General features: G+C 27.9%; 1 protein-coding gene across 2 annotated transcripts in view; it reads right to left on the bottom strand.

Moving 5' to 3' along the window:
- The window catches only part of LOC113377249 (pleiotrophin-like), a 393,535-nt gene that overhangs the window by 45,127 nt on the left and 327,174 nt on the right, over positions 1-21,234 (bottom strand). For both annotated transcript variants that reach the window (XM_026617499.1, XM_026617500.1), the window contains 2 exons: positions 19,182-19,356; positions 2,150-2,287 (listed from right to left, as the gene is read on the bottom strand). In XM_026617499.1, coding sequence (XP_026473284.1) covers positions 2,150-2,287; positions 19,182-19,356 — 313 coding nt within the window. The remainder of the gene's footprint in view (positions 1-2,149; positions 2,288-19,181; positions 19,357-21,234) is intronic.

The raw sequence follows: 21,234 nt of genomic DNA, 5'->3' as shown, positions 1-21,234 counted from the left end.
GTTATTAATTGACATTGATTGTTAAATTCCATTACTGAAGTACTACTGAATCTACATATTGAATTGAAAATGCAACAACACAACAAATGTTGCTTTCAATTTGATTTATACGTATGCATTAATTATTATCGCATTATTATTATTTGCAATTATTTACAATTTTTCAAAAAAATGTTATTTGCTTCTAGACAAGGTTATTAGAAATCTGATTATTTCATGAAAAAATTGTAAAGTAAGGCAGCAAGTCAGCAATCACAGCTAATAGAATCCAAAGTTCTAATCGGTGTATAAAAAATATAACTAATATTTAAATATATATTTAAACCAATACTACATGATAAGGGTAATTATATCAAAAATATATCAGGCATACTTTAAAAATAATTATGCATTTGGTCGTGTTACATATGACCACTGATAGTTTTAAACCAAAAAATTATGTAACAAAATGCAGAAACACCATGGACCTGCCTTCGGGCAGACGACTATTTATTATTCATTATGCAGAAGCCGGTTATTTCAATTTTCGAATGTGTAAATGTGTAAATGTGTGAATGTGTAAATGTGTGTACATAGAATTCAACAGAATTTTCGTCAGTAATAGACAAATATTTAGACTTACGAATGATGCTAATTAAAAATTAGTCCATACAAATGCACTGCCCGAAAAAGCAAAACAAAAAATTATATAGAACTATGAGGTATATACTCAAGGTACTAAATTTGATATCCACCTCGAACATCTTGATGTCAAGCAGTAGTTCTTGAAACGTTACTTGAAAATATAGATAGTAATATGTTTCCAACTAAAAATAACCCATACTCGGTATTGCTTCAATAATAAAGATTCATCTCATATATGAGATAAAGATATGGAATAACTATTTGGGTAAATAAAAACGGATATACTTTAGTAAATCATCACAACAGTTTATAAAAACCCTTAACTTCCGACCCCTCAACTTCTGGCCGCTTAAATAATAACAAAAATAGCAATGTGTATATATTGCAGCAATACCCCAAGAGGCTACTTTCACTTGCAATCATATTTTAGATCTACTATTTCACGTAAAAGCTGATATCACCACTGCTTGATACCAAGGATATTCCGAGACAAAAATAATATTGGAAACCTAAAGTATCAAGACCAAGCCTATACCACTGAACCATGGAAAAGCTCTTGGCTATGAATAAGGATGATGTTTACAAGTTTTCTAAAAAAAATAAAATAAATATAATAATAAGGTAAATGATTTGTACGTATATAAGAAAAAAGACCACGAGGAAAAAAATAGACAAAATTGCTAGTAAAATTAATAAACAAAAAATATAACTAATTTTTCCAGTGGAATAAAATTTGGTTAAGGGAAAAGCACTATATTTAAAAAAATCTAGGTTAATATAACGTAATTTGAAATATGTGTACTCTATTGCCAATTAGCGTATTGCATAATAAAATTATATGCGTAATACCCCAAAAGTATTATCTAGAGATTCCGATATAATTCCATGTTAAATGTAATTAGTCGTCCAAAACCAAAATCACAATTAATTAATGAGAGCACGTTAACAAGCGGCGATTACATAGCCAAACACGTGATGTGCAATAAATTCCTGGAATGGCAGAAGGATATCCAATGTCAGTTAATTTATTGAAATTTATAGGTATCTTTTTTGTGTTTTATAGGCACCAAATGAGATATTTTATAATCATCATAAGACGTTAAAAAAATTCTAGTATTTAAACTAACAAAAATATAAAAATGATAAAAGAAAAGCAATGGTAAAAGATATATGTAACCAACAACCTATTTTTTAGCCATCTATTAAAACACGGATCCAAACAATTTTATAATGTAATCTTGATGACGGTAAGCTAAGATTTGAAGAATAATCACATCAAATTATATAACAAAAGCCAGTTTAATCTTTTTTCAAGAGATTCAAAAACCATCCCTTAAGTTACCCAAATGTGTCAAGTTACTATCCAATCTGATACTACTGCTTCAAACCAATAACTTGCAATATCTTATTCCTATGCTCAGATTAATAGGCGACTCAGCCACCGTATTTCCTACAATTCTAATCCAAAAATCTACAATATTTTCAAATTGCAAATGATAAAAATTTTAAAATAGAAAATTCTAACCTTTTTTGCATTTCTTTTGGACTGTTTTTGTCTGCTCACATGCGACGGCATCACCTTTCTTCAGGGTCAAAGTTCTTGAACGTGTGTTGTTTTTGGAATTACATTCTGACCACTGCCCTTTCATGTACCTGCATGATTCTGAAAGGTAAAAAAAAATAATATTAATAAAATATATTTTTTATTGTATTTTTTGAACAACAATCAGAAGAAAGAGTAAGACTATCAGTTTTATAAGATGTTATTATTTTTTTTTTATTTTCTTATAAATTTCAGTCTGTCTATATAGAAAGATATTGAGTAATGAATTTGATAAATAACATAGAATTTTAAAAGAAAAATCTAGTGGTTCACCTTTTATTAATGTACTAAACTATTCTAAATTCAGTTTTGGTATATAAGATGTTATTACCCAATAGATATCCTTATTATCTTGATTTCTTGTATATTAGAAGGCAATCAATTGTATCCTTTCTAATTGTTTTTTTCTTTTCTTTTATTCACTACTATATTCATAACAGTCCAGTTGAGGGCATTTAGTAAATTACAATTGTCAACCGTAATAAGAACCCTTTTTTCATCATTTCTAATTTTTAATCGTGATGATATGTTTTAAATTTTTTAAACATACTATTACTTAAAAGGTTGTTTCCACGGGGAAACATATGATAGATGATCTATATTTTCATGTGAATATTCATATCACTACTGCTTTATATCAGGTTGTTGAAAACGCGGAAAAATCTAATTAAAATAGATCACACTATATTATAACAAAATAAAATATCCAACAAGTCAAGTTTTGAAAGATTTACTAATTTTTAAAACATTCACATTTTTTCAAATTTACACTTTATAAAATTTTGTTTTTTTGTGAATTTTATTGAAAAGTTATTTTTAATAAGATATTTTTTTATTAAATGCTCCTGAAAAATATATAGGTAAATCAGAATTTTTTTTATGTTTCTTTTATATAAAAGCATAATTAAGTTTAAAATCGATCACATTATAATATATAGTAAAAAATCTAACATTTCAAGTTTATAAAATTTTAGTCATTTTGCACAACATTCTATAAAAATTTTCTTTTTAAAATTTTTGAAGATTTTGATTTTTGACATAATTAATGAAAAAGTTATATTATAGTATTAGCATAGTATACTTTATTAAAAACTTTCAGAACATATATGTTAGCAAACTTACCTAAAATCATAATTAAGTTTAAGAATTATCATATTATATTACATTTTAAATACAAATCTAACATATCAAGTTTAGAAAAAATTTCAAAGACATTCTTATTTATTCAAATTTACTTTTCCGAATTTTCAAAATTTCAGTTTTTAAAATTAACAAGTTAATGAAATAATTAAAGTAACGTGTTTTTTAATAAATGCTCTTAGAAAATACATAAATCAGCAAATTCTTTTAAACGCAGCATTCTTCCCTAGAAGTAAATTCACTATAAGTGAATTCCCCTAAATCAACTCACTAAGAACTGAATTTCCTATTGTACCTACTGTTAATTATCATATTATTAACTAATTATAATTAATATTATTGCCTATATAAAATCAAATAAATGCAAGATTCACTACAATTTTCTACTGATGAATTTTCAGAATTGTTGGTTCAAAATATAAAATATAAACCAAAAAAAGTGGTTGACCACAGGATACCTAATGTAAATTTGTAGCGAGATACCTCTTTTTACTTGAAAATATAGATCAAAAATATGTTTTCAATTAAAAATTCCAGACATTCCAGGCAATACTATGCAAAAGTGTGAAGCAATCTTCAATGTCGATGATAAACTTGCAAGTTGAGAAATTCATCAGATATACATTTATATGAAAATATAAGTTAAATGACATTTACATGCAAAATCATATAAATATCATTTCAGCATTCAAATTCAATTCCAATATGCGTAATTAGATGTTACTTAACAAAACCACTCTCAGAAGATATTTTACATATTTCCATTATTGTACTATGACAACCTCAGTATGAAAGCGGATAATAATATCGATAACTTCAAGTTATTTGTATAACGTTTAATTAAATTGAATATTTCCTATTGTACAGATAGAATATTAATTAAATAGAATACTTCTGTTATAATGAACAATGAAAATTAAACTGTACATAGTATAGATTCGCTATGCAAAGCTAAGCCAATTGAAGAAACTTGAGTAGAAATGAAACTCCTTCCGATGATTCAGGATGATAAAAAATAATGGACCGTAAAATTGTATGCAATTTTATCATATAATGTAAACATGGTAAATTAAAGAAGCAAATTTACTTTAAAATACAAATTCAGGGATCAATTCTGCCGCATAATAGACCAATGTTATGGCAAGGCCATGTTACGCTCCAACTTCCATACATTATGCTACTGATTTAGATTTAGTTTTAGATTAGCTTCAATATAACATTATCTTTTCAATTATTAAACTAAAAAGATCTCACTGGAGTTCTTCTTAGACATCGCTCTCAAATATTGTCAATTTCGCTCATAGGTATCCTTATGTATTTCTGATTGCTGAATAAAACAGAGTTAAAAAAGTACTTTTTCCATAAACGCAATTAAATATAGGAATAAATAAAATAATAAACCAATTAATTTTAAATTACTATGAAAACTGTATTAACAATTCTAAATTGCATGAATATTGAAAACTTTACTGAAACTTACATGAATTCATTACATCGATGTAAAACCTCTTAAAAATTATTCATGTATAAAGTTGCAAGTGGAAGAGTTGAAGAGACACCTGATTGCATAAAAGTGTACTTCAAGTAAATTACGTTTTCATTAAGAAAAGTTAAATTTCATTATTGCAAATTACAGAATGTAATACAAAACCACTTTAAAATTATTAACTGGTAAAGTGAAATATTTCGCAACATGATTTGTATGAAATAAACTTAAGCTCAAGTTTTTAAATAAGAGAAGAGCTAGTGAGTGAAACATAAGAAAATTAGCCAATTACTTGGGCCAAATTTTGTTTTGTAATTTTACTTTGGTCAAATTTTATTTTGTATAAAGTATTTACTGCTGCTTGATACCATTTGATTACTGCATCAAATTAAAAATCTATTACTAGTATTAGAACAATTCTAATAATACAAATATATCAAATATAAATAAGTCAACCGCTGGGTTGCCTAAAAATCACAACTGCAAAGACAATTCGCATATTAATAAATAAGAATAATACAATGTGGAATTGGTATTTTGACTTTTTTTAACTTCTCAGGGGGTAAGTTATAGCAATCGTCCAAAAGTCGAAAATGAAAATATTTTCATATCTTTACGTTTCAGAGATTTCTGAACATATTGAAAAAATATATTATTTCTGTGTGTATGCAAGTGTGCTTGTGTGGAAGTTTTGTGTGAATACAATTTTTCGACAACGATTTTGGGCGCACGGATCGACCGATTTGAATTACTCAAAAAACATTCGATTCCTACTGATAGGAAGACGTGATGATTACTTTTTGGCAAAGACAGGTCCAACCGTTTCGAAGATACGGAGCAGAGAGTGCAGAAAATAGAAATAAGGTTTTTAAGAGAACAGAGATTCCGATTTGAATAATTCGAAAAACATTTTAATTGTAATGACAGAATGAAATAAATGAAATCATATTTTAAATAATAACCAGCCTTCTGCAAACGTCAATGTGTTTCTGAACATTTTAAGAAAATTTTATGTAATAAATGTAATTTCAAATTAATGTGAAAATATGTGATTAATTATGGCATAAATCTTCAAGCCTGAAGCCATAAAAAATACAAATTTACAACAGTAGATATGCATGTAATCAAATATTATCTTAACCGTGAGTGTATTAAACGTAATAAAATGTGATTGGAACTATAAATTGAGATTTTAGTATTATATTAAATTAAGAGCATTAATAAAAACAAAATTGATTTAAAAAATCGCAATTATTAAAAAGTTCAGAAAAATCTTCTTATATATAAAAATGGTGTTCAATATTATGATATGACAGGTATGCTAAAACTCGAAAACCGCTGAACCGATTTGGCCAAATTTAGTCTTGAAATGTTGGTAATCTAGAGATCGTAAAAAAGTTAAGAAATTATTTCAAAACCGAGTAGAAACTTCACATTTTGAATTTAAAAGTTTTTGTAGAAAGACCGGCGGCTCATATTTTTAATAAGATGTTTTAGAATTTTTTTATTTAGTTGTAGTAAGTAGTTTTATTAAACGGGTCATAAGTGCTTTTAGAAACTTTTCTGAAAAGTTAATATGAAAATACACTTTTTAATTCAAAATCTGTGCTCTAAAAAGTAAAGTTCGGAGTCTTATTGTTTTTATATTACCTTATTGTCTATACTACTTTTATATAACACATCCTTATACATTTACAATAAATTAGTAATTGCTTCGATACTCTATAAATTGTTTACAAATATCTTACATGGTGAAACATCGTTTGCCGGGTCAGCTAGTATTTAATCAAAATAGATAGTAGCTTCAAAAACTATAAAAACATAATTGAGTATAGTAAGATGTTAGAAAGACCGAACAAACAAAATTTCCACCGGCGCTTTCTCCAACTGCGGTGGTCGGATAACACAATGGCTTTTATTTTTTATCTTCATATAAAACTTTCTTTGTGTATATATGAGAGAAGTTTTCAAAGCAATTTTGAAATTCAGAAAAACGGAGTTAACTCTTTCTTCCTCGTGTAAAGAAAGTATCACCGCCGTTTTGAACGAAGTTTCTTTCGCGAATAAACTCTCCAAAATGTGCAAAAGTTAAAACTCTTCTGACGCCAGTTTCGAGAATTGCCTGATAATTTTATTTCGCCCGTTACGTTTGATGCACGACCGGGAAATATTTACGGTATTAAACAATTTTATGAGCTCATAACGCCCCTTTAAAACTTCGATTCTTCAAGACATCGATGGCCTTTTGAAATATATGGCACTTTAACGATAAATCAATCTTTATTGAATGCAATTATGTAATAAAATATAAAAAGGTAACAAAAAACAAACCCCAAGTAGACGTAGTAGATTTTTTATGTGCAAACAAAAAGTTTAGGTGTCGTGTAAAAATTACTAATAAAATAAAAAGTTATTAGAGTATTATGTCTTACTTTATTACAAGCATAATGGAAATATCATCAATATTTATTCAATACAAATTATACTGTACACTTAATACCAAAGTGTTATTGCTTAGGATTGGCTTTATTTATGTAACTTGATAAATGAGCCATCCAAGGATAAAACATATTGCTAATAATGTATTACCCATGTGATGATTCAGACATGATATGATAAAAACTAAATACATTTAATAATCACTTCATGATTAATAATAATCATGAAAAATTGACAAAATCATGTGACTATAATACTCGCAAAAGAAATGCTAAAAAAACAATTTCTTGAAGGGGCAATCAAAAATATACATATTAGTATTGGTACACAAAACAATATAATATGTCAAGTTTTATCTTTTTCAAAATTTTACAATTTTTGCCCTTGACAATATTCCTATTTTTTGCATATATTTATTGGCAATCAAAATATACGTTAATTCCGAAATTGAAAAAAAAACTAACTTTTCAAATGGGTTTAATTTCGATTAAAAGAAATCAACATTATCGAAAGATATGGGTAAAAATTGATTTTTAAATATACATCCACACATTCACAACTTTTTCAATTATCACAGATTTTTAAATAAAATTGTTCTTATTTTTATGCATATAAAATTATTTATAAAAGGTAAGGTTTCAGCAAATTGCCTCCAGAAACAATGTTTTTTTTTAGTTTTTAACCAACAATCAGAACTTAAGCCTATATTATGATCATATAAGCTGTTGTAATGATACTTTTTAATTCGATGTTTAGAAGGTTTAGCCAATGCTTACCCCATCTACATTTTACATCTTTCTCCCTTTGGACCCTATCTCAAAATTAGAGTAGTTTAGCTTACCTATACTTTTACCGCACCTGGCACAACCGTACCCAGAATATATAAATTATATATTTATAATAGCAATAAAAATATGTATTATATTTCAATGTAATTAAAGTCATACTTCAAATATGACATGATCGGTTTGTCATTGTAATTAGCATTTAGAAATGAATCTTCATTAGAGAAATGAAGTAATTGCTGATTAATAAATTCTTTAATATTTCACACAGTGGATTATGTTAAACAACGCATAAACAAATATTGTTTTTGCGACTTCACTCATCATGTAATTGTGTTTGAAGAACTTCATGTAAATAAAATTAACATACATTCATTGTATTTTATTTTACTTTTTCGCTGGCGATATAATCTCATTTTTCGAACAGCTGTAATATGTGTCTTGACTAAGAAATATTTTCCGCTTTAATAACTTCAAAGATTTATAGAAACTACAAATAATATAGAAAACGTCAGATCTCTATTCACATACATGACGACTAACCACAATCGACGCGTATAGAAATACCATCAAGAGTGAATGACGAATGAATGAATTGGCACTCGACTCTTATCTTATCGACTCTTATCTGCCGTAACTCACTTCCGTTGTATTTGTACGGATTTACACTCTAGTCGCGCCTAAAGAAGTTTTACATCAATAAAACATAATATATTCCAAAATTTTAAAATATTTTGGAATATTTGATATAAAATAAATAGTCATAAGAGGCATTTTACCTCAAAACCAGATTTTATTTCGATTCTCACGACACAAACCTATGCTCATAGTTTGATGAGTGCTCCATATTTAACTGGTTAATGCGATGATATTATAATAAATATTTTTAACAAAACCCTTAAAGAAAACATAAAGCTTATTGCCGCCATCAATAAACATATAGAGTTATTATAAGAGATCAACTCCCTATCAATAAATATGATTCATACGTACATCGGTATCAAAGAAATAGTGTGTTTGCAGTACAAAGGATTTTGTATGAATTCATGCAGCAAAGTGAATAACGCACATATACCTATCTGCACTTTCATGTTTTGTATTCCCGCCGAAGATATATATTTTTGTATTTTCCCAGAAAATAAACAAAAAAGTCGGAAAAAAGGGAAAAGTGCGGTTTTCGTGCGGTGGAGATAGCGCATCCGGTAAAAAGAGGAAACGGAAGTGTGAAGGAAACAGGAAAGCAGTAGCTATCCCTCACAGTCGAGAGTATATCCGAGCTCTTCTTGCCAAGTTGTTGCACATGACACACGGAGGGTGGACACAAACATAAGGGATGGTGCTCTAAGGGACGATCCTCATAGGAGAAAATTTTCATCAACTAGAAAATTTTTAGTTTTTTTAGACAAATGTGGCAAGCAATTAGTAATTAAACGTTCAGTGAAAATATATCTTTCACAACAGAGTGGCATCATGATAGTTAGAAACGTTGGCTATCACAGACTAGTCTCGCAATCGATACCAACCTCGATTAACTCGATATCAAGCAGTATTATATCAAATTTTCACAACACAATTATATATATATATATATATATATATATATATATTTATTTATTTAATATGTATATTCTACACATGGAAAAAAGAGCAGTCGGGAGAGGGTCCTCCAGACAAATATAAGGTTAGGTTGTATAGAACACGCAGTTCTGATCGCTGTTAAACTAGTAGGCATCGTGCCTTTAAGCAAATTGCTGGAACTTCCCGTACCGTAATTTAATTCTTTGAATTTTCTTGAAAAACTTGAAAAAATATTATTTTTTGATATTTTTTTTGAAAATTGTTTTCAAAATAATCGAAAATTTTCGAAACGCGTAAGCGACGCAGTCTAACGGTTAAACAATATATTTTGGTATGGAACCCATAAAAATGTAAACAAATTTTGTACTTATTATTAAAATCTCTATAAAATATCGTATAATTTGATGCGAATATGTCTAATAATCATTTTTGACCGTCAAATAGCGTTTTTTTACATTTTTTTATTAGGTCTCCAATACCACTGCATTCCCAAAAATTTGGCCTGTTCTTCATTGCGTCAATACAAAAAGTAAAATATTTTTTGAATTATTGAATTACCAATTTTGACACTTTTTGCCCCATATTTTCGAAACGGTTGAACCTGTAAAAAATTGTATACGCAACAACACACACACAGATACATTGTTTGAGCGAAATCGAAGATGCTGAGCACGTGTTCTTCGTATGCCCACGTTTTAGTGCACTACGGAACGGTGTAGAACGGCTATTAAGCCGAAAAATTACTCAAAATACTGCTGTAGAAATAATGCTGACAACCGAGATTGCGTGGAAAGCCATGGACGCATTTGCTACCGAAGTGTTTATTATAGGCTTGTGATCTCCGGAAAAAAGAAGAGCGAATGACAATAATTATAAAAAAAGTATAATTTCGGAGAGAAAATTATAGCATTCTAGATCCCTCCCCCGATAAAGTAATGCTTTAACAACCGTTTCCGTGGGGACCAGAAGCAAGACGTGAGCCGACATGCCCAGACAAAAGACCCAGTTTGGGATGCATAAGCGCATTTTCTTTGTTATACAAAAAAACACACACACATACATACATCAATTTTTTATAATGGTTTGACAAAATGTTCAGAAGGTTTTGAAACGATCATTTTCATTTTCGGTTTTTTTGTGATTGCTATGTAAAGAAAACAACTCTTTTTATTGAAAATCCATTCAGCATTATATGCGATATGCGACTTCAAAGAGTTATACGAGGTTTTAATTTCTTATGAATACGAAGTATCAAGGTAATTTTACGACATGAAATAAATTCAATTTTTAACTACCTTTTCTTATAACAACTGTTTACCACTAATAATATATTTTATGTCCGAAATAAAGTAATCTAAATATATGCAGGTGATTTAGTCCGCTATTAAAGTCTATGATGGCGCACTCCATAAAGCACAGGAAAAACAATTTTCTTGAAAATGCGCAACTCCCGTGCGAAGAAAAGCTTGAAAAATTAACATCAGCATGAAATATGTCAAAACTTTTTAAGGATGCAAAGTGCGCCACCGATATTTACTGTTAGTGGAAAGCTCTACTTTTGACGTGCGACATAATTATCAACAAGACAAATATTTTTTGAAGGAAGACCGTAGAAAAAGGGATTTATAACTTTGTTAAGTCCTGACGGAAAATGTCATCATTTTATTTAGTGTCGGTGGTAAAGAATATGGTTCCGTACTTAATAAGTTTGGCAGAAAAGTTATTATAGCAGCATTAGAAACTCTAAATAATAGTTATAAATAAATTTATATAAATCCAACCACTTTAACAGAGATGTTTAATGACCCATGGTCTTTGTTGATGTTTAATAACCCGAGCCTTTATCCTAAGAAACTTACGACTGCAATTCATTTTTATAAAGATATTGATTGTCTATCGCAAATTATTTCAAATACGAGTAGACAAAATTGCATAAATTCATTGCAAATGGCGCATATAAATCAAATTATATTTTAAATTAAAATTGAAAAACATTCCACTTGATGAAATTCATCTCATAATAGAGATAAAGCTCAAAACAACTCACATACGTATAGCTGAAGTATAACAATTCAGAATATAAAATTGGCATTTGAATTATATTTAATGAAAACGCAAAAAGTTGTTCTATTAATATTTTTGCAATCAAACAGTTGCTGCATTTTCTTTTTTTTTAATGAGGATTTTATTTATTATCTGCCTTCTGTACTTTGACATCAACCTCAACTCGATATCTATTACAAAAAATTAAGAATTATCAGTAGTAGGCGCGCTAGGGGCTATTAGTATTATTAACTTCCCGTAGGGTAAGTTATTGTAATGGGCCGAAAATCGGAATTCAAAATTTTTACATTTCTCGACGTTTTGAAGGTTTCTGAACATTTTGGCATACCTCAGAAAAAATGGATGTGTGTGTGTGTGTGTGTGTGTGTATGTGTGTGTGTGTGTGTATGTATGTGTGGATACAAATTTCCAGTCACGTTTTAGGGCGCACGGATCAACCGATTTGAATGGTTCAAAAAACATTCGATTCCTATTGATAGGGAAAAGAGCTGATTAGTTTTTGGCAAAGGCAGGTCCAGCCGTTTCGGAGATACGGAGCAAAGAGTGCGGAAAATAGAAATCGAATTTTTGAGAGAACGGAGTATCCGATTTGAATGATCTAAAAAACATTCAATTAGTAATGATTGGGAGAAGTGTTTATTAGTTTTTGGCAAAGGCAGGCCCAGCCATTTCAAAGATACGGAGCTAAATATGTAAAAAATGGCAGTTTTTGAGAGAACTAAGCGTCCGATTTGAATGATTCAAAAAACTTTCTGCTTGTCTTAACAAAATAATTGATTTTGGAAAAAAAAATTTTTGTTCGATTTTTTTTTTTTTTTTTTTTTAGTTTTTTGTATATCGAAAATACTTCAGATTTTATTTTTAATTCTGACTATTAGTTTTAATATACTTTATATATAATTTCAACTCTGCAATTCAGTTTATATAATTCTTATAAATATTAGACAATGTTACAATATTTATAATAATCTATTTGAAAACATTCAGTATTCCTCGAACATTTCGTTACGGTACGGGAAGTTCCAGCAATTTGCCTTAAGGCACGATGCCATAATTGCCTCAAGACAGAATTCCACTTACAGCTAGTTTTATTTGTTTTTTATCTCGATTGGACAATTAAATTGTCCTGCACAAAATTGTCAGCCACTGTTCCGCCGACCGACAAATAAACAGAACTGTGCAGGTCCGTCATTTTTGACTTGTAATATAAAATTCATATATCATAAAATTTCGGCCTGCTTTTATATTATTGACTAATTTTAAATTTTATATATCTTACAGTGTTTCAAAATTATTAATCGTTAATAATGTGTAACAATATTTGTGATTTCTAAATTTAAAAAAAAAATAGTTATCTTAATTAATGTAAACAAATCACACCTGGGATTAGTTTAAATGAAACCTAATATATGATAAAAATTTGAAACATTATATTTTATTCTATTAATTATAGTTTGAGTTGATTTATGAAAAGTATTACTTAGGAACAAATCTATAAAATAAGTAGTCAGGAATAAGTCAATATTGTCATTTTTTCATCGTTACTACGTGAGTTGGTAGATGTTACAACCAGCCCCAAACACGGGGTAAGTTGTAACACCGCACTTTAAAAAAAAAAAAAAATTAATTGTGAAATAATAAATAACAGTAGAATTACAATTTAAATTATTTTAGCTTGTTTCGGTAGAGAATACAATCAGTGGATATCAATATAGATTAATTTAAAAAAAACTGTTACAACCAGTTCTTAACCCACCTAATAATGAATGCGATAAAATTGCTAACTGAATGTTTACACGCTTAGAATATACTACGACATATTAAAAAAAATTGATATAAATGATGTAAAGAAGTTTTATTGTTGTTAAAATGCTTTAAAACGTTTTTATGTTATTTCCCTGAAATATTTCCAGAAACTATATGAGAGAGAACAGATTTGGCCCGTCCGTTAAGTGTTAATAATCTGAGCATAATATTGCCAGAATAATAGAAAACTCTCATCTCTCGAAAATGCATATACGTATTATATATTACGTATTATTAATAAAAAGTTTTAATTGCTTCAATTAGAGAGGAAATCAGGAAATCCCATAACTCAGCAGGTCATTAAAATGAAATTAAACTAATGAAGAAATCATCAAACTTTGATTAATCCAAAGCACAAAAGCACAAAAGCTCAAAGCTGTGCAAAAAGAATAAAATCAATACAAAATACAAACGAGATGAAAGAGTAATGCTCAATAATTGTAAAGAGGTCATCGCCGAGTTAAACAAAGCGCCAGTCATTATTTCACTTATAGCATTTCGTAATAACCGATTCACGAAAATGGCCAACATTAAATTCTGGAAAATAATTATTGTTTCCTTAATTATTATATGAATAATCTAATTTAATTAACACTTATGTATTTATGTATTTAAGCACACTTAAATTTCTTGAAAACACAAAGCATACATAAATTTTATAAAATGATAATTTAATAAACAACTGATCAAAACGATTGGATATTGAAATACAAATATAATGAAATGAAAAACATTAGTCAATTGGCTTGTGTGTTTTGTTAATATACTCAAATATACAGATTTTCCGGTAAATGTGCAAGGTGAATTTATTTTACATTTACAATTTTAAATAAGAACTAGTGGTGCATGGCATCGTGTCTTAAGGAAAATGGCTGGAACTTCTCGTACTACAATTGGAAACTTTTAAAAGCTTTAAAAATTATGTCGGTTGATTCATAGTATCGAAAATATCGAAAAATTTTGTTTCATCTATATAGGTGACCTTTAACAATTATAAATCTTGGTACGAAACCCATAAAAATGTTAGATAAAATTAGTGCTCATTATTAAAATCTCTAAAATATATCTGATAATTTGATGTGCATATGTCTAATGATCATTTTCGACCGCCAAATGGCATTTTTTCTGACTTTTTTTTGGATCTCCGAAATCACTAGACTTGCCTTCACAGAAATATTATAAATTCTTCATTCCATCGATACAAGAGAAATGTTTTTTGAATCATTTAAAACACACGCTCCGTTCTCTCAAAAAATAAATAGCCATGTTTGGCACATTTGCACCTTATGTTCAAAGCAATTGGACAATCGAAAATGTTTTATATAATTTAAATCGCTTAATTTCGAAATCTAAAAATTTCTATCCGCACATTAGGTGGTATCTAAGGTTTGCCAAAATATTCAGAAACCTTTAAAACGTAAAGGTATACAAACATTTTCATATTACATTTTTTGCGATTACTATAACTTTCCTAAGGGAAGTTAAAAATGAAGATTAAATTCACAATATCCATGAATATACGTGAAATTTACAAGAATGTAGTCCTTTACTGATCGATAAAGATTGAAAAGATGCTTCTATAAAGCAAAATATTTCTCAATAAAGTTGCAGATGTATTTGAATATTATGTCAATCTCAGTGCCACAACAGCAATTCTTGCTTGAATTTATAATATTTAATATTTTTTATTATAACATTTTTAGATATTCCATTAGATTAAATAATTTAATATTTATAAAAATTAAGTTTTATTAAAAAAAGATATGCCATTTTCACTAATTATCCAGTTATCAAATCACTGCTCAGCCGAACTAGAAGACTAAAACAGAAATGGCCAAATGATATACTAGATCAATTAATGCTCAGTTCCAACCACAGTTTGTGTTATAAGATGATTATTTCAATGTTTTGTATTTTTTTAATATTCTGTTTATTATTTAAATTTATATTTTTGTATCAAGGTTTAATTTTTAATTTTGTATAATTCTCAACAATTTTGTATTATAAAACTAATAAGTTTTGATCTAAAAAAAAAAAAATATTTGGTTGCTTTTCATATGACACATTATATAATTTGCAAAAAAGTGCTTGATTTGTCATTCGCATATTTTAATCAAAATAGTTGTTGTTATTAAAGCATATTTAATTTAATAATTATCAATTAATGCAATAATATTTTTAATTTATTTGTATTTCAACTTTTCATAAAACATGAATGAAAGAGTGTTTATTCACCAAAACGTGAAAGCAAAAGTACACATTTGCCAAGAAATGTACAAATGCATTAGGTACATTTAAGGTAAAAGTGTATGTTTCCCAAGAGTGTACATTTGCAGTAACAAATTTACAAATTGTAGTAAAAAATGCGATCTATATGGTATTGATTACTATAAATGGTAATGTGTAATGTTGTAAACAAATAATCCATTCTGATATGCCAAGTTTTTCGTTTTACTTACAAGAGATATACAATAATTACTCAATACATTACTGATAAATAGTTAATGAATTATACTTTATATATCCAAACAAAAACACTTCAAACTTCGAAACTTCAAATTCATGGTTAGAGTTTAGGGATACTAATACAGCAAAGTACTTTTACTCCAAAAACATATCCAATCTCAAATTTAAGAGCAAAGTTTTCAATTTCGGTAGTAGTTGTAATATAAATAAATTAATATATGCAAAATATGATCTTGTAACATAAACGATGTATTGTAATATAAACTGTGTAGACTCATATTTTTGTAATCAAACTTTGAAACTTTATCTTACAAAATAAAATAATATGTATGCAATATTTTTGTAATAACAAATTATACTTTTAAAATGATAAAAAAAAATAAAATAAAATTGTCCACCTATACTTCATTCCTATGTTATATGAAATAGCAAATTTTATTATAAATAATATAACCAGCACATGTAAATTGTTTTTATTGATGAAATAATTCAATTCGGTCTTTCAAGTACAAAACTTAAAAAATTAATTATAGCATAGAAATATTTGTCACAACTTTTCTATCTAATTAATTTTAATTTTGTATAATTTTAATAAAATCATACAACGTTTATTTATAATATTTAACGAAATGTTTCAAAAGTATTTTAATTCTTTATAACATACATAACTAAAAGTGAAGTAATTTGAATTTTTTTCATAAATTTATTATTTATTCCACGCCTCCTGTCTAAATAAGAAACATCATTTCACATGAATCTGAATTGAAAGCCAATCTGATCGAGGGATTACGCATTTTAATATTCCATCGTTCCAGATTATTTTCTGTGGACTTTATAATTCATTTTTATAATGAAAAGCTTTCGCTTTGTAGAGTTTCTTTTCTTTTTTATTACATTTTATGAATAAATCGAATTGCAAATGTACTTTAACATATTTTATATAGTCTGTACAGTGATGTTCATTATTGGCTTTCATGTCATGTTTTTCATAAATAACCAAACGAACTGTACTTGAATGTAAATATACTGCCAAGGGTTGAAAATTTTATATTACGAACTTAGAAAAGAATCGCAATAATAAACTGGAAATGTTGAAAATAATTATGGTTATACAAGCTTCCTGCTAATGAAGCCGGAAAAAATATTACTTCACCAGAGATAAAAATATTGCCTCGTGAAAAAAACCTACATTAAATGAATTGTGCTTTTACATGAAAAAAATTCAAATATCTGAAGAAGTTAATAAAAAAAATGTATACTTCTGAAAGCAGATTATTAGTTGTTTTTATAATTTAAAACTAGTTGAAGTAAATGCTATATATATTAATTATAATTATAATATAATTATTATTATAAATGAAATAAATGCTATAAATAAGTTATATTTTTATTAGAGTTCAAATAATTCCACAGTACTTTTCGAAATTAAATTATAGCAAAAATATACTATGAACTATATTATTATATTTTTGCATTTAAATAGAATTGCTGAATCTCCTTCAACCATTAAAATATTTTAAAATTCAACTCTTTGCTATCACATTTTCATAATCATATTTTTCTTACCAGACTTTTAGTTTTGGCAATAACAAACGATATTATAATAAATCCTACAAGATTTTGTGGAATTAACTGAATAACAATAACATAAATTTAATTAGATTTAATAACAATTGATGTATATTTTACAGCTACTACAGATTTAAATTTTGCACTTAAGTGCAATAACCCAATCAATCAATATAGAAGACAATTTATTCTAAAATTACAAAATTCCATTGCTTTTTGTTAGAAGTTAAATGAAATTTTGTGAAAGAAGAGCAAAGTGTAACCTTATATAACAAAAAAATTAATGTTTGAGTTAAAATGTTAATATAAAAAATATTTTCCACTGTAAATTATTAGGTTGGCAGCTAAGTAAATGCGGCTTTCACTAAAAGATGTTTTCAATTGACTTTTTAAGTATGCTGACATAGTCCAAATGAAAAATACCTTTTGTAATTAAATAATAGTAATTTCAGCTTTTAATCAGTAAATATTTTTGATCGATAGTGTAGTTATCTTTTGACATTCGTTAAACGAATTTTTGTCAAGATAAAAAAGCATCACAGAAGGTTATGAGCTGTTTATGGTGATAAAGCCTTGAAAAGAGAGCAGTGTCAAAATTGGTTCACCAAATTTCGTTCTGGTTATTTTTCACTCAAAGATGAAAAATGCTCTGATCGTCTAGACTAGATGAAGATGAAGTTGATTATAAAGAAATTATCTACTTTACACTGGTATCACCAACTGAACAAACAATTCTGATGTCCACATTAAACAAGTAACGAAATGAAACAACGCAATCGAAGAAAAAGAACCTAAATTGACAAATCAAAGTGTGATTTATTCCATTATGGACATCACATTTCTTTGGCAAAAATTATTGAAGCTTGGTTGATATGTTTTTCACATCCACCACATAGTTTTGACCTCTGATTACTTTTTGTTTCAATCTTCACAAAACTCCTTGAATGGTAAAAATTCAATTATCATCAATTCACTTGAATGATTCAAAAATTCAATCATTCAATTCAGTGGAGTCAAATTGTATCTGATTCAGTTTTTTGCAAATAAAAACCAGAAGACCAGAATGACCAGAATGACCAAAAAGACAAGAAAGACCAGAAAACCAGAAACCCAAAGAATTTTTTATAACAAAAATCCGTACTTAGTTAGTTGCCAACCTGATAGTTGAAATATTGATGCAAATGTAGAAGGTTTATTATTCGATCCTTTATAAGGTAAAATTTATATTAAAATTGGAGTCGCAAAATACCATATAATCAAAATAGTAAAAAGAAACATTAATAATGTATGGAGCTTGTATTTATTGCTATCATAATGTTCTTTATTAGCAAAATACACTATAAGATTCTTTTCATATCTTAGAGTTGCAGTAAGTACCATTAAGCAGACAATTCTAAGCTGGGCAGACAATTGAGAATACAGAACTCGGAAGCACAAAGAAAGATTCGAAAAATAAGATATAGTGGAAGAAACTTTTCAAATATCTTATACATACTTTATTTAAAACGTTAACAATAAATGCTCTGCCCGAGACTCATGATGCACTTATTGTTAATGTTTTATATAAAGTATGTATAAGATAAGAAGAAATTTGAAAATCTATTTTATATGAATCAATTACCTCTATTTTTGGCGCCGCGTTCATTCCGAATAAGTACTTCCCTGTCATCTTCTTGCCAAATTTCACCGCCCGGTGCATTGCTGTCGGCGGCAACCTGTTGACCTGCTGCTGCCGCGTCCTCGGAAGAAACAGCAGCTATTAGGCACACGGCGAATAATATGAAACTATACTTCATCTGAAACAACAGAAAATTATGTTAATATTTTTCATATTAGATATAGAATTGTTTATGGAACTAAATTTTTTTGAGCCAATAGTAACACAATATAGTATTATATATTATTAGGTAACTATTAATGGAAAATTTATGTTATTTTCCCAGAAGTGTTACTTGAAATTATATTTAAAATTATTATGATCAGATAGTTTTATTTGTTTCAACATCTATAACTAATAAATAATATTTCTACCTGTCAACACAATAATTGCATAGAGAATTAGTTTTGAACGACAAGTTATGATTAATATGATGAATACAATATAACAATTTGCATATTATGATTTGCTGTAACAATTTATAGTTAATACAAGTACACGAAAAAAACATATAGAGTAGGACGGGGCACAAAGGTCCAATTTACCTTTGAACAAATATATTGTGGAAACTAAACCAATTATATCATACAAATAACACATATCAAACAAACGACTATATAACTATGGTCAGTAAAACACCCAGCTAATTCATCCTTGTACAAATGTATTTTTTCTGCTTTTCAAAAATTTGTCACATGTTCTTTTTTATTCTAAAAACAGGGTAAAATGGGGCATCTAGATGTCAAACAGGTCCAATATTTTATTGTTAAATTTAGAAGAAATTTTACGAAATAATAGCTACATCATTCAACCAACGCATATAAATGAATATAAATTTTATGGGTTCAATTTTCACAAAGATAACACTGTATATAACCTTGATCAGGCATATCGTCAGAAGTACTCATCAGCAGAGTTGGAATAACTATTAATTTTATTTATTTCTTGTAAAATTACTTCTTTTACTTCATTTACTATTTTTTATTGATTACACCTTTACCAAGGTAAAGGTTCAGTTGACCTTTTTGCCCCCACCCACGTACAAGCTTTTATAGAGGTTATATAAAAAAACTGTTAAATCTAACTTAAAATTAATAATACATCTTATAAAACAATTAAATACCGTATACCTATAAATTATATTAAGGACTTGTAAACTAAACAACAGTGCTCGCAACTAAAGAAACTAAGAACGAAATAAAATAATTTTGTTACGGATTTTTAAACACTGCCGCTCTTCTCCGTAAAAATCAAGGTGGTGTCTGGTTATATACATCTTTGTCTCTCTACTTTCAAATATTGTTGTTAGAAACTTTTTAACTTGTTATTGAGATTTTCGGTGGCGGAATATCAGATATCAGTTATGTGTATAAAATTCAAACCAGAATGTAATTCTTAATGGAAAACGTTTTCAACCTAGACCATTAACTCTTTGTGAAAACTCTGTTCTCCAACTGAATCTTTCCATTTGAATATTGCATTCTTATCAAGTAGTACAAAGAAGTACAAAGAGACGCTGAGAATTCTAAAGTTACTCTACGAAGTACTAGTATAAGACTTCTTAAATTAACTTCAAATTAACATAGTGAAAATATTCCACTTTTAAACATATGTAAACGCGAACAATGAGTAAGCGTTCATAAAATGGTTATGGCTCTACGTTTATTGTTATAGCATTTGACAAAACAAAGGATATTTAAGTTTTACTGTCATCATAAACACCGAATTAAATTTTATCTTGTACGGGAGGAGTATTTTATTATCATTCCGGCAAAAAACTTTTATATGAAACTTAATTCGCTATTGGCTTTATGGGCTTTATTTTCAAGTTTTCATTAACAGCACAAAGCATTAACCTGCAGATAAAACTTATCGCATATTGTGCAGATAAAACTGATTTTTTTGCTCATAAATATTATTAAAAATGGTTTTATATTCAAGATTGATATTTTATTAAAAAATATCAATATTGGAAATAAAAAAACGCCGGTATAATATCATTTTACCTATCTGGAGT

Source organism: Ctenocephalides felis, unplaced genomic scaffold (assembly GCF_003426905.1).
Source record: "Ctenocephalides felis isolate EL2017-DRISC unplaced genomic scaffold, ASM342690v1 CF-g0.4_SCAFFOLD_01886, whole genome shotgun sequence".
Taxonomy (NCBI): domain Eukaryota; kingdom Metazoa; phylum Arthropoda; class Insecta; order Siphonaptera; family Pulicidae; genus Ctenocephalides; species Ctenocephalides felis.
Note: the sequence above shows the minus strand (reverse complement) of the source record. Positions and strands in the feature narration are given on the sequence as shown.